The sequence below is a fragment of the Eretmochelys imbricata genome, chromosome 8 (assembly GCF_965152235.1).
Source record: "Eretmochelys imbricata isolate rEreImb1 chromosome 8, rEreImb1.hap1, whole genome shotgun sequence".
In the NCBI taxonomy this organism is placed as follows: Eukaryota; Metazoa; Chordata; order Testudines; family Cheloniidae; genus Eretmochelys; species Eretmochelys imbricata.
This window is the reverse complement of record NC_135579.1, coordinates 18885516-18898538: the sequence shown is the minus strand read 5'-3', so window position 1 is coordinate 18898538 and position 13023 is coordinate 18885516. Positions and strand designations below refer to the sequence as shown.

Sequence of the window (13023 nt, the reverse complement as noted above, 5' to 3'; positions counted from 1 at the left end):
TGAGCATGCATTTGTGTAGCTGAGAGCAAAATTTGGCCCATAATACACATTCTAAATGCTGAGTATTATTTTTGTTGGCCCTCATCCTGATTGCTCTTAAGTGTCACATATTAGCCATGTTAATATTTAGGTGCCCCACTGCAGGTGAAACCCCAAACCAGGTGAAACTTCCTGCTTTGAAGTTTTGTTACCATCTTGCAACTGAGCCAAGTGATTTTGAAAGATCACCATGGTGCATGAATCTTCTGAGTGATCCCTGGCCCAGCTTGGAGCAGACATAGGTAGGGTTATCATTTCAGTCCAACAGTAGGTGAAATGAGCACTTACTCCTGTTTTCATGCTGTTTTGATTGAGGTTCACTTACATCAGGGAGGTAAATTCATTTGAACCCAGAACTCAGGTGAGGGTCATTTAAACATACTGAAATCCAAATCCACATCATGAAGTTTGCACAGCTCCAGTGCCCACAGCCAGGGCCTCTGGGCAACTTAACAGAACAACTACAAACACAATATTCTTCACAAATAGGGCAGCATGCCCAGATGAACTCAAGCACAGGGACAGAATGATACCCCAGTATCCCATGCAGTCCAAAGAAATAAACAGCGCTAATGAAAAAGGAATCAGAATTGGTGATTTGTGCCCTCGAGGATGCTAGAGATGTGCTCTGGTTTATAACTTGGGCTTTTACTGCAGCGGTCACAGCTGTCTGTGCTTTGGATAGCTTCTTAAGATTTAAGAAAAATTTGGAAAAGTTTGGGTTTTCTTTCTGCTCTCCTTCCCGATGGAATAATGGTCTTCGTCGCAGCATCTGTTGTGTAAAATGGACTGCGGCAGCAGATTACGTCAGTGGCAATAAAAGGTGCATTAGGACTGCATCTTAGCAGGAGACTAAGTTTTAATGGGGTGGAAGTAGGGGTGGGGATAGAGGAGGGTCCTACTGCTTCCAGCTGATTTCTCAGCAGAAGCCTGTAAAAGCCCTTGGTGCAATGCCAAAGGCTATTAAGCCAAGGCTCAGTGCATTTCCGTTGTGGTAAATGCACTTTGGATGTATCTGAGAAAATGATGGAGGGGGAAGTTCTGAAGAGCTGCTTGCTGTTTTCATTTCCCCTTGTGCTCTGTGGGAGCTGGGGAGAGCAGTTTGGACCCATCAGGGTGTTTTGATTTCATCTGGTTGGGATGTGGGAGGGCAGTAAGGCGCTAAGGTAGCAGAGACCTGAGGCAGATTAAGAGAAGGACCCAGTAAAGGGTGCAGCGAGAAGCCAGCAGTCACTGGGTTGCTGAGCACATGAGGAACCAATGGGATGGTAGGCACATAGCGTGGGGAGGAAGAGCCCTTCTTTCACACCCTCAGTTCTGCTAGCCTCTCTTGTCCACATCCAGTTGACCATGTGATCCCTGAGCCAGAGGCTAGCCTGACAGAAGCGTATGAGAAATGGCGAGAGTGGGCCGATGGGAAGACCTGCTGTGACTACTCCCTGCATGTGGACATCACCCACTGGAACGACAGTGTCAAACAGGAAGTACAGATGCTCATCAAAGAAAAAGGTTTGTGGAGAGATGGGGGGCTTCCTGGTCTTTGCCCTTTATTCCTCAAGTCTCTTTACATTAATCTCCTTTTTCCAGGGAATGTTCCCATCACCCACAGCTCTGGTGACTCAGTTAGCACATAGACCCAGATCTGCAAAATTGTTTAAGCACCTAGTGCTCATTGAAGTCAATGAAAATTAGCTTTGAGGATCTGGGCCATTGTGTGTGTGGCATAGGAAAGAGCATGAAGTGTGATTAAAGAACTGAGATTCGGGACTCCTGGGTTCTATCTAGGCCTTTGCAACCAATTCACTCTGAGTTTACGCAAGGCTCTGTTTCTCAGTTTTTCACATCTGTAAAATAGGGAGATAATACTTCGTGTGGGGAGGGAAGTTATGAGAGTTATTTCACTTATATTTATAAAGCACCATGAGATTCTCAGATTACAGTCCATTCATCATTACAACACATCAGTCATTGGATTTTTTGAGTAGGTCTCACAAAGGGCCTGAGACACTCACATGCTTTTGAAAATCTTGCCCTTAAATGACTTGGGCACAGAATTTCCTAACATGAAGGTACGATAACAGCATTTATGCTTATGCTAGTCAGTGGGAAAGTCAGCTGTGCATGCACCCGTCAGTCTGCTGTCTCATGCACATTCTGCACATGTGCTTCCAGACCAGTGGTTCGCTGTGGCTTTGAGCACACTCCCTCCACCATCTTTATTAGACCTTTTTAGACCGTGCTGAAGGGGTTAAAATGAGTGGCAGGTATAGTTTTGGCGAACTGCCTTCTGCGTCCCCTTGTTTTCTAACATCTCTTGGGATCCGGTGTAGCCGTAGATGGAGAATTAGAATGCCCCGAAAATAAACAAACAAGAAGAAAACCAGAAAACTGTCTGCTTTACCTCTAGCTACTGCCAAAGGCTCCCATTCCATTGGGTCTGTGTAATTATCACATGCCTTGTGAATGTATAAGGGGGAGAGAGCTGGAATAGAATCATTACTCTTTCTTCTTTTTCCCGCTTCTCCACCTAGGAGTTAATGCCTTCATGGTTTACATGGCCTACAAGGATTTGTACCAGATGTCAAACACAGAGGTAAGAGCTACATTACTGCTTTGTTTGTGTGCAATCATTGTTGGGTCCCTTTTATTTTGTTAGAACAGTAGCTGGAAACAAAGCAGTGTACTGAGTGATCAGAGCAGGGCAAGGATGATCATGATTCAAGTTGCTAAATTTTACAGTGCAGCTTGCAGCCACACTTGGTTTTAATCCAGAGGCATGGCCCTTGGAGTCTATTTCTATCAATCCCGAAATGCAGTGTTTCAGTTTGCTGTCAGCAGCTTGCTGGGGTGCATAGTCTTTGCAGACTGCACTTCCATTTTAAAGATGTGATGATGTGGCTGGGAGGACCTGCAGAGGTGGTAGATACAAGTTCCAAAGGTTTGGCGAAATCTTTGAGTGCTTCAGTGGATGGCAGAGAGGCATTCTGAAAGGGGCGACATGGGATGTTCACACACCTTGTTCTGACTGTGAATGAGGTCAGTGTAGTGCTGACACCAAATTCTTTCTCTCCAACCTTCTATTGTTCTTACCTGAAGGCCTGTCTAGTTTTCGGTTGAAAGATACAGCGTGGGAACTTTTTAAAGGTCAAGCACAGACAAAGTGAAAATGGTTGAGTAGAATAATGTTTCCTCTTTCACTCTGTTTCAGCTGTATGAGATATTTAGCTGCCTGGGAGATCTAGGTGCAATAGCTCAAGTTCATGCCGAAAATGGGGATATCATTGAACAGGTAAATACTATTCTACCTATGCTGCCACTGAAAAGTGTGGTATAGACAGAAAGATTTTGATGCTGTACATTAGAGGAAAGATACTGCATTGAAGCTGTGCAGACATCTTCTGGCAGGAATGCCAGAAGCTGGGAATGGGTGACAGGGGATGGATCACTTGATGATGACCTGTTCTGTTCATTCCCTCTGGGGCACCTGGCACTGGCCACTGTCAGAAGACAGGGTACTGGGCTAGATGGACCCTTGGTCAGACCCAGTAGGGCCATTCTTATGTTATGTTCTTAATATATTATTATTATTTAATATTTTATACTGTGATGGCACCTAGCGCCAGATTTTCAGAAGTATTTAGGCATCTAAAGATGCAGAGAGATGCCTTGTTGGATTTGCATAAGTGCCTAAGCAGGTTAGGTGCCTAACTCCCATTGAAGTCAATCTCACTGGATACCTATTTGAGTGTTTAGGGTTCCTAAATGCCTTCGTAAATCTGGTTCCTAGAGACCAGCCAAGTTAGGGCCCCATTGTGCTAGGAACTGTACAAATACATACTAAATGACCCAAAAAGATTACTGTCTAGAATATATATATATTACTTAAGGGAGACTGCCATTTCAGACACAGCTGAACATTTAGGCTTTGTTTAAAAAAAAAAATCAAAAAAATCCATCCATCATTGTACTATAAAACTGAAGAACAATGAGAGTGTTTCCATGAAAATTCCCCTGGTAATAATTTTCTTAACAAATAGCCATTTCTCTGCAGTGTTGGCAGTCCAGCCCTACAAACTAACTAATCAATTTTTGTTCTTCAAACTGAATGAAATTAAACAGTGAAAAGTGAGATTTTGCATTGTTCTTTCACTTAATCTGAAGCAATAACTTCTAGAATAGATGAAGTTTTTGTTTGTTTATTTTTAAATGGGTTTTGTTTTGTTTTTAATTTTGGCCTGTCAATGCCCTTTTATGAAAATTTTTTGCAGCATTTCATGCTCGGAATAAAAATTCTTTTTGGTGAAACATTGACTGGAATACTTGTTGAAATTAGTGGGCAGTCTTTTTAAAACTAGCTAAAGGAATTGCTTCCTTATGCAATGTAGAGTTGCAGTCAGGGGAGTTTACCAAATTGGGTTTAAAAACATCTTACAAGCTGGGTTTAAAAAGAGGACTGGTTAATTATTTGACTGTTAAAAACTTTTGCAACTATGTAAATTAAGGTACTGATAGGCGGGATAATGAAATCTTGTACTATGGGGAAGGGGTGGGTGTTCCCCCTGTATAGAATTGCCCAATTGGCAGTGTGCATTATGGAGGGTTTTATCTTCTCTTGAAACGGTATGTGTTGGTCACTGTAGGAGGAATGGACTAATGGTTTGATACAGCAATTCCTATCCGATTACAGTGTGATTCCTGATAAGACACCATGGCACCAGCCAATTTTGTACTTTTGTGGGGTTTTTTTACTTTTTATTCTCATGCACTTTGGAAACTGATAAAAGAAAAGGAGTATTTGTGGCACCTTAGAGACTAACTGATGTTATTCCTCCCATGCCTCCAAACGTATCTTCAGATTTAGGCCCAGGAAGCTTAGTAGTATCGTAACATGAAGGTTCTCCAAATAGTGTTACCTCTGAAGTTTTGTTATCAGTGGGTACCAGCCTGTCACCCTGGTGGTGGATGATGCAGAGTCCCTAGCTTCATTTTCAGCAGTACTGGGGCTAATGCTGCAGAGAATTTATTCATTTGCTCTGTGTAATTTGATACCCTGGACTATAGTCTGCCTCCTCCTCTCATTAGAGGAAGTGAGACAGTTTCTCAGAAATGCTTTGGTACCTTTTGCTCCTGAGGAAGAAAGCCGAACGGCACTGAGAAGGGAATTTGCTGGTCATGTTTCCCGGAGTCTGCCGCTTTTAGATTGTATGTCTGCTTCATTGGAACCAAACATGTCTGGGAAAATGGCTTCTACCTGGGCTCTTCCTATATGGAAGCTGCTTTCCTCTCTATAGACTCCTTTGTGCTAGAGTGTTGGATGGAGGTTGTTTGGTTTTTCCAGACATGCTGTGGCCAGCAATAGAAAAGCTAACCCCTATCGGGAAAAGATTAATATTTTCCAACTGGATGAGCTTCTCGTGTTTTATATTGACTTCTCTTGGGTTGAAGAGCAGAAATAAAGGTACACAGTACCCTGTGCATGTCACTCTTATGTGGAAACAAGACTAATTTATCTTCCTTGCTAAACCCAGGAGTCAGTAGAAGACATTTCCGTTCACTGTTAGAGAAATGGATACGCAGTGAATCAGAAATTATCCTAATGGAACAGAACAGTCCATTGAGTCCAGTATGTTCACTCTAACAGCAGCCAATGCTGAAAAGCTGCAGCAAAAGGAAAAGACCCTCACAATGCGCAAGACCAGTTATGTTATAATATGGTGTGCAAAATACCAGAGCCAAAGGGGAAGGGGGAATTTCTGCCCAATACAAGGAAGCAATCAGCTTATGGAGCTGGATTCATGGGATTTGAGGGGGTATAGAATGGGGAAAATACTGTTTTATTTTAAATGGATGGATTGAACTATTACAGTGCCTTGTAGTTTGTGTCGTGGATACAGAGAATAGTACCTCTGTGATTTTGAAGAACCAGGGACAAATTTGCTCAATTTTACTCAGTAGCACATCCTCAGTTTTTTCTTTCCCCTTTCTTTGGAGGGGGTGGATTAGGAGGAAAGTCTCTAAACTAAGCTCCGAAGTACCCTGCAGACTGCAAGAATCAATTTCTCTTCACAGATTTAAAGATCCCCAAAGTTAGTCAATGTCTGTTTTCCTACGAAAATGGAGAGATCGAAGAATCAGTGTTGACTAGGAGTTCTTGCTACTTCAGTCCCACCCTAACCACCAAAAGCTCCAGAGCTGTGTGCAAGGTTTACTGGTGCTGTGCAGCCTTGAAAATTACTTCTGCCTTCCAAACTAATTGATACAAAATGTCAGAAACTGGTGACTGATCCAGAATGGGATTAGATTAGGCTGTACAAGTGAGGATGCTGGTCAATGATCCTGCTTCTGTTCCTAGGAGGAAGGTTAGGGGACTTTCCCCAACCCCTCTATTCCGGGTCATGAATTGTTTTCTCTTTACTATCCTAAGGTCACCCGTGTTTCGTATGAGTTTGATCCACATAAGAGAGAGGAGAGGGGGTACATAGAGCAGAGTAAGGGGGATGCACCAAGCAGTGGAAACTGAAACGGGGATGTGGAGTATGTTCCTTGTTGTTGGTGAAGATTGAGAAATGAAAGGAACATTGTTGAGTCATTATTTTGTCAGCTCTTTGTGTTGTGGCTGAGAAGGTAGGTGTAGGAGGCGAAAATGTGTGGCAATTATATATATGGCAATTTACCTCTTCAAGTGTTATACAGATATTAACTGTCGCTGCTGGAAGCCCACCTTCACTATTCATCTAGATGTGATTTTTTATTTTGTAGTGCCAACAGCATGCTCAGTGCTCTGAGAGACACAAAAATTAGGACAATCCGTGCCCCAAAGAGCTTAAAAGCTGAAAGACATTTACAGGATAATATTTCAAAATGCAACAGATGTGCACATTGCAGTAACAGACTCATTCATGACATGGTCAATTTTTGAGGGTGTCTGACAGATTGGTGCTCAAGTCCCAAGCTCGGTATCCCCCATGTAACGGATTGCAAGCCCCTTGTGGGCTGATGATAGCACACTGATAAGGATGTCAGATAGGATTGATCTTCCACTGAGCTGAACAATTTCTGAATGCCAAGGATCAGGCATACCATTAAGTTCATGTACATACCTGTCTGATTGTACTGTATGTGGTTGTGGTCCCTCATTATAGCAGTAAAATGTGTTGCTGATGGGGGGGGTGGGAGAAGCAATCACACATTTTAAAACATTCTCATATAGAGCCAGATTCTGCTCTCATTGACGCCAGTGAACTCTATTGATGTTAATGGAGCTGCATGGGTGTGACTGAGAAGAGAATTTGGCCCAAAATGGATTTCTTTTAATTTTCTTGATCTCTTCCTCAGTAGTGCTTGGATGTTTGTGGGAATAGCAAAGGCAGAGAAAATTAGACACATGTCTTCCCCTGAATTGTATTTGTTGTTTTTCACCTGTTCTACAATTATTTCAGACCTGTTTATTCTGAATTATCACTTCCAAAGGAAGATTATTTTACTCTCAACCTATGTATTTACGTATCTTCCCCATTGTATTCTCTGTGTGTCTTGGTAGTCTTGTGAACCACTTGCAGCAAATCCACAGAGATCTGCTGTGCTATTTGATAATCGAAATCCTTACGAAATGCTGAGTAAGGTGGCATTTGTTTTTTGACATAACTGGCGGATCAAATTCAGTCTCTGAACTTCCCCATGTCTTTTAATTCTTCTAGGAACAAACCAGGATGCTGGAGATGGGAATAACTGGCCCAGAGGGCCATGTGCTGAGTAGACCAGAGGAGGTAAATGACAAAAGAAAAAAAGATAAACAGTGCACCATTCTTGTTACACTGAGGCTCTTTCCTCGCGAGTTTCAGCCATACTTAACATACTGGTGTCTAACAGTTCTATTTTATCTATACTGGCAGTTCAACCATACTCCTCATCCGTTCAGGGAAGGGGCCTTTGGTGATAAAGCATGTTCAATAATGATTCAGTTTCCTAGCATTGACAGGAGTCCATGGGTCTTCCTGAAATACAGTAGCCATAGAAAATCAGTGCTGTCAGGCTGCAGTTAGTGCTACTTCTGATGCATTCACATTTGATAGGTGATTCCAGTGGTGAAAGAAGCCTGAGATCAGAGAATCAGTGCACTGAAAATGAGAGTACCTTTAAAAAAGGGCATCATCCATTGACCTCAAAGTGCATTCATATTGTAAAGGAAAATAGTGCAGACTGTACCTCCAGCTTCTCCCTCATCTAATCTCTACTTAAGGTCTAGAATGTGTTAAAATGAGACACACAAAGCCTCTGGTGGTCGGAATGGGGGATTTCCCAATTGTGAATCACTGTCAAGACATTTAACTGGATTATGTCTACTCTTTTTATTTGCCCATTATTCTGAGCTCAGTCTAATTTTAGATTATTTTATAAATGTCAGATTGCGGTAGCGGTGTGCTCAGAACTGTTTTTAACTTTCTACAACACATGGAAGCAAGCGAGAGAAAATATAACTGAAATCTGCTGCAGTCACAGGGAGGAGAGGGGAGTAGATGAGAAGATTTGTACTTCAGACTTACGATCAGAAATAAAATAAATCTGCTTAAATTAATGGTATACCGACGAGGTTTATATAATGTATAGTTTATTCACTTTGAGATGTGGGACATTAAAATGTCTCCCCAGAAAAAAGGCCCAATGTTAACTACACTGGAACAGATCCTCAGCTGGTGAAAATTGACATGGTTGCATTGACTTCAGTGGAGCCAGGCTGATGTACACCATCTGGGGATCTGGTTCTTTGTTATCAGAAGGCAAATGTTGTGGCTTTCATTGTCCAAGGCTGGTTAAGGGCTGTGGAATGTTTTGTTCCTGAAGGGTGATTGGCTGGAAATATGACTAAAAATAGCACTGGAAGGCTCCATATTCCCTCCAGCTGGCTCCAGATCTCATTGGTTCAGCAAATACACACTCATACTTTTTTTCTATTTAATTATTATTTACTGTTTGTCCTGTGGTAGGGCCTAAGAGCCCTAGTCCTGAACGATGACCCCATTGTGCTCGGCATTATACAAACACAGAACAAATTGCTGGCTCATCAAATTCAGCCTGGGACCTGAAAGTCAGTTGGGGTCTTCCTGCCTCCTCCATCCTTGCCAGGCACAAAGATTCCCCAGTCAGAACATAGAGTGAATGGAAATTGGAGGGCTGCATGACGCAGTAATGAATCCCCCGGCTACAAGTAACCCCAGCACAGCTGTATAGGGTGTGCAGCTCTAACGAGTGAAAACTCCCTTTTCACATGAGATTTGGATCCCTGCAGGGAGCAGAGATGTTGAGTAATGAGCTGCCATTGTACATCATCGCTTTAATTACTATAATTACACCTTAAATGGGAGGGAAAGGTTGGCCACAGAATTCTAAATGCTAACGTGTCTCCCAGTTGTTTGGAGGAAGTTCTCTTCTATTCCCTGTGACCTAACTGCCACTATCAGCTGAAAATCATATTGTTGTACACTTCCTATGCTTTCTATTTCCACCCCCCAAATCCACAAAGTTTGGAAGCCCAGGCTGCATACTCTCCAATGTCCACGTGATCTGTGTCTCTCAGGTGCCTCCGCTGTTTCAGTGACACAGAGCCACACAGACAATCTCATCCTTTCTGTCACAGAGCTGTCTGCTGGGATTACACACCAACCACCAACATGGTCTCCTCACCATGAGTCCAGATGGCACGTGTGGCCTGAACTCACTCAGCATAGCCCGTCTGGTCCTTAAAGTTTGCAGCCATATTACAGATGTGCCACTTTGTGGCTTTTAGGAATTGAGTGGGGTGGTTAACGCTATAGAACCCTGCAAAAATCTGGAGAATGAGGGATACAGTTAGAACTAAGTAAGTCATTTAAAAAGCCCCCAATACCAATGAGTATCTGTTGTGCCGGGGTTTAACTGCATGGCTCCCCTTGACCTAAATGGGACTCATGAAGCTAAATATTCCTCTCCTCGCTGCTTTGAAGGTTTAGTTCTCAAGGTCTTTCCCTTGCTGCCTTCATCATGGGAACCAATACTCAGAAATAGTTCATGCATCCAGACCCACTGGGAAAGGGTTGAGTATTTGGCTGAGGTTAGCATAAGCAAATGGATGTTCAGGACACATCTGATCTTATAGCCAGATGATATAGGAGCAGAAGTAGCACTCTTAGTATCATTTTGCAAGATGGAGGGGAAGAGGGAGTAGGTGATGAAGCTGATTGTGTACCTAGAAAATATATACACAGACCAAGTTATACTTGTTTGCAAGCACAGCTCCTCTGTGACAGGGTTTCAGGTATCTCTGCTCTTAGAGCTCCATTTAGCATGTGCAAACATGTTACATGCAGAAGTACAACCTCATGACAAGCTAGTAAGCATTTGTTAGGCTGGAAATAAAAATAGACACAAGGGTTCTCGGAACAAATATCCCTTGCCGCCTGACCCATAATACCCACTTAAAGTGCTCTAGACCCATTGTTTGTGGCTGTGGTTTGTGAAGGCATCCTACTGTTCTGGAACCATTGCTCCTAGGAATAGTTAACCAGGGGACTCCTTGGAGCTTGTTGTTGCTTGTCCTGTGTCATTGCAGTTTGAAAGGTCAATCTAGAGTGCGACAAGCTGTGTGTGTGGAATGTTCACCATAATCACCAGTGAGGGGAAGAGGGTTGAAATGTAAGGGTGTCATGTCAGTGATCATTTGATACTACACAGTGAACTGCTCCAAAATGTCATCCCAGTGGTTTGCAATATCCGGTGGGTAAGAATATTTTGTAATGGCTGAGGTTGACCCATCTCTGCATAAGGACTTACACACACTTAGAAGTTTGTATACTGTATAACATTTTCTTCCTCACATTTTTCATTCTATGCCCCCAAGGACCATTTTACCACCCATATGAAACATTTTTGTTGAATCCAGTAACCATAAGGACAATAGCGTAATGGGTTTGTGTGCATTGCTCAGTTTTCCAGTTGTGGGAGAAATCAGGTTTGCATAAATGGGTGATTCAGCAAGAAGTGCTGTCTGCAGAAGGCAGCCTCTAGTTCCCCAGGGGAATTTGTATTATATGCTTATTGGTACCCTTGCCTTTTTAAGGTTTGGGGTTTCTTTTTCTTTTCCATAATTTTTTTTTTTTTTTAATACTGAAGCCTTAAGCCAAACTGTTGACCAAGATCTTGGAAGGCTTTTTGGAATGAAGTCGGGCTGAAAGGGGGATGATGTAATTCTTTAAAGATATCCCTCATGCTGAAATACTGAAAATTCACCGTTACAACAGCAAACAAGATATAAAAGTCCAGGGCTGATAATCTTGGAGGCTGAAGTAGCCAATAGCAGAGTAACAGCACAAACAGACTCAGACAGGAGCAGAACTACCTGCAAAATAACCAGCTGCGAATTGCCCACACAGACAACCAAGCTTTAATATTAAAATAAATGCATGATGAAGCCTGTGGTAGCAACTCAGCCCTGTGGAGAGGGAACTGGACTGGAAGCCAGGAATCACGATCCTGCTGCTGATTTGCTCTATGACCTTGAGCAAGTCAGCTAACCGGTCTCTGCTTCTGTTTCCACTTTTGTAAAATGAGGATAATGATGCATACTCCCTATAGGAATCTCTTTCAGCTATATGGATAAGAAATACCATAATAAGTGCAAAATATTATTAAAAGCCTGCTTGAAAATATTAAAAGCTTAGATGGGCTGAGAAGCTGGTGAATTTGGATGGAGAGCAGCAAAATATCTGGATCTAGATTAAACGCAAGCTGGGGTTTGTGACTCAGGGCTGGGCATCTGATTCTGTAGCACTCAGATCTATCAAGCTTTTTTTACAAGACTTCAGCCTCAGATGATCTCATTCTGATCGTCTTGTTGTTTATCATTTGCACTGTGGTAGTAGGAGCACATTGTGGACCAGGGCCCCATTGTGTTAGGTGCGGTACAAACACAGAACAAAAAGACAATCACTGTCCCAAAGATCTTACATTCTGAGTATGAGATAAGAGATAGAAGGTGGATACAGAGTGACCAGCCAGGGAGCACAAGGAAACAATGAGACAGAATTGGACATCTTCATAGGCACTTGTCCCCATTATATGGAGACCTTGGAATTTCCTGTTGAAACCTGATGGGAGAGGGTGATCTTATGGTGAGGTTAAGAGAGAGGGCACCCGTGACCAGTGAAATGACACAGCATGGTGGGATTCACCACATCGTGGGGTGGTTGGTAACAACTCCTCCCTATGTGTTGTTTGCAACCTTTGTGTCGCTGCTATGTTTCAGCTGGAGGCAGAAGCCGTCTTCCGCGCCATCACCATTGCTAGCCAGACCAACTGCCCTCTGTATGTGACGAAAGTGATGAGCAAGAGTGCTGCTGACCTCATCTCGCAAGCCAGGAAGAAAGGTGAGTGGCTGCACCCTCCTTGCCCCGAGTGTGTGTAGCTGGAACACCTTCTGCAGAGGGCCTATGTTTGTTGCTAGCAAGGAGACACAACCCTTGAGCTAATTTAAATTAATGCCTCCTGCTTCCCCAAGTGTCACCCAGCCACTGTGAGGTTTTTCATGACTTTTGTTAAGTGGGGTATCCTGGAGTCCTCTTGCCCCTTGCGTGAAACTGGGTTTAGCAGGAAACAATTGGGGTAGAAAAAAATCGACTGCATCCCTGCTTACTTACATCCAGCCTGCCCATGGTCTTGAACTGGGCCCCTCACCATGGTCTCTGTGCACTTAGCTGGCCAGCTGCTGCTCTAGAGTGTGCATATGAGTGAGAGACCAAGTTTGACTCAGAACTTGAAATCCATCATGGGATGAATCTCTGGCTTGCGCGTTTTTCTGGCTAATATGGGGCTAGTTTGATGCATGCCCCTCTGTACCAGGCCCAGCTGGAGCTGACTCTGGTTGCGTGCCAGCTGCTAGCACATCAGGGCTGGAAGGTTTGGTTTAAATACCAGAGTTTATCTCCGACCATAAAATGCTCTCTCTGCCAAGCA

At 43.2% G+C, this 13023-nt stretch overlaps 1 protein-coding gene across 1 annotated transcript in view; it reads left to right on the top strand.

Moving 5' to 3' along the window:
• DPYSL3 (dihydropyrimidinase like 3) overlaps positions 1-13023 on the top strand; it is a 69923-nt gene that overhangs the window by 48345 nt on the left and 8555 nt on the right. Inside the window, exons 4-8 of the mRNA XM_077823808.1 lie at positions 1384-1548; positions 2571-2632; positions 3248-3328; positions 7737-7805; positions 12317-12437. Coding sequence (XP_077679934.1) covers positions 1384-1548; positions 2571-2632; positions 3248-3328; positions 7737-7805; positions 12317-12437 — 498 coding nt within the window. The remainder of the gene's footprint in view (positions 1-1383; positions 1549-2570; positions 2633-3247; positions 3329-7736; positions 7806-12316; positions 12438-13023) is intronic.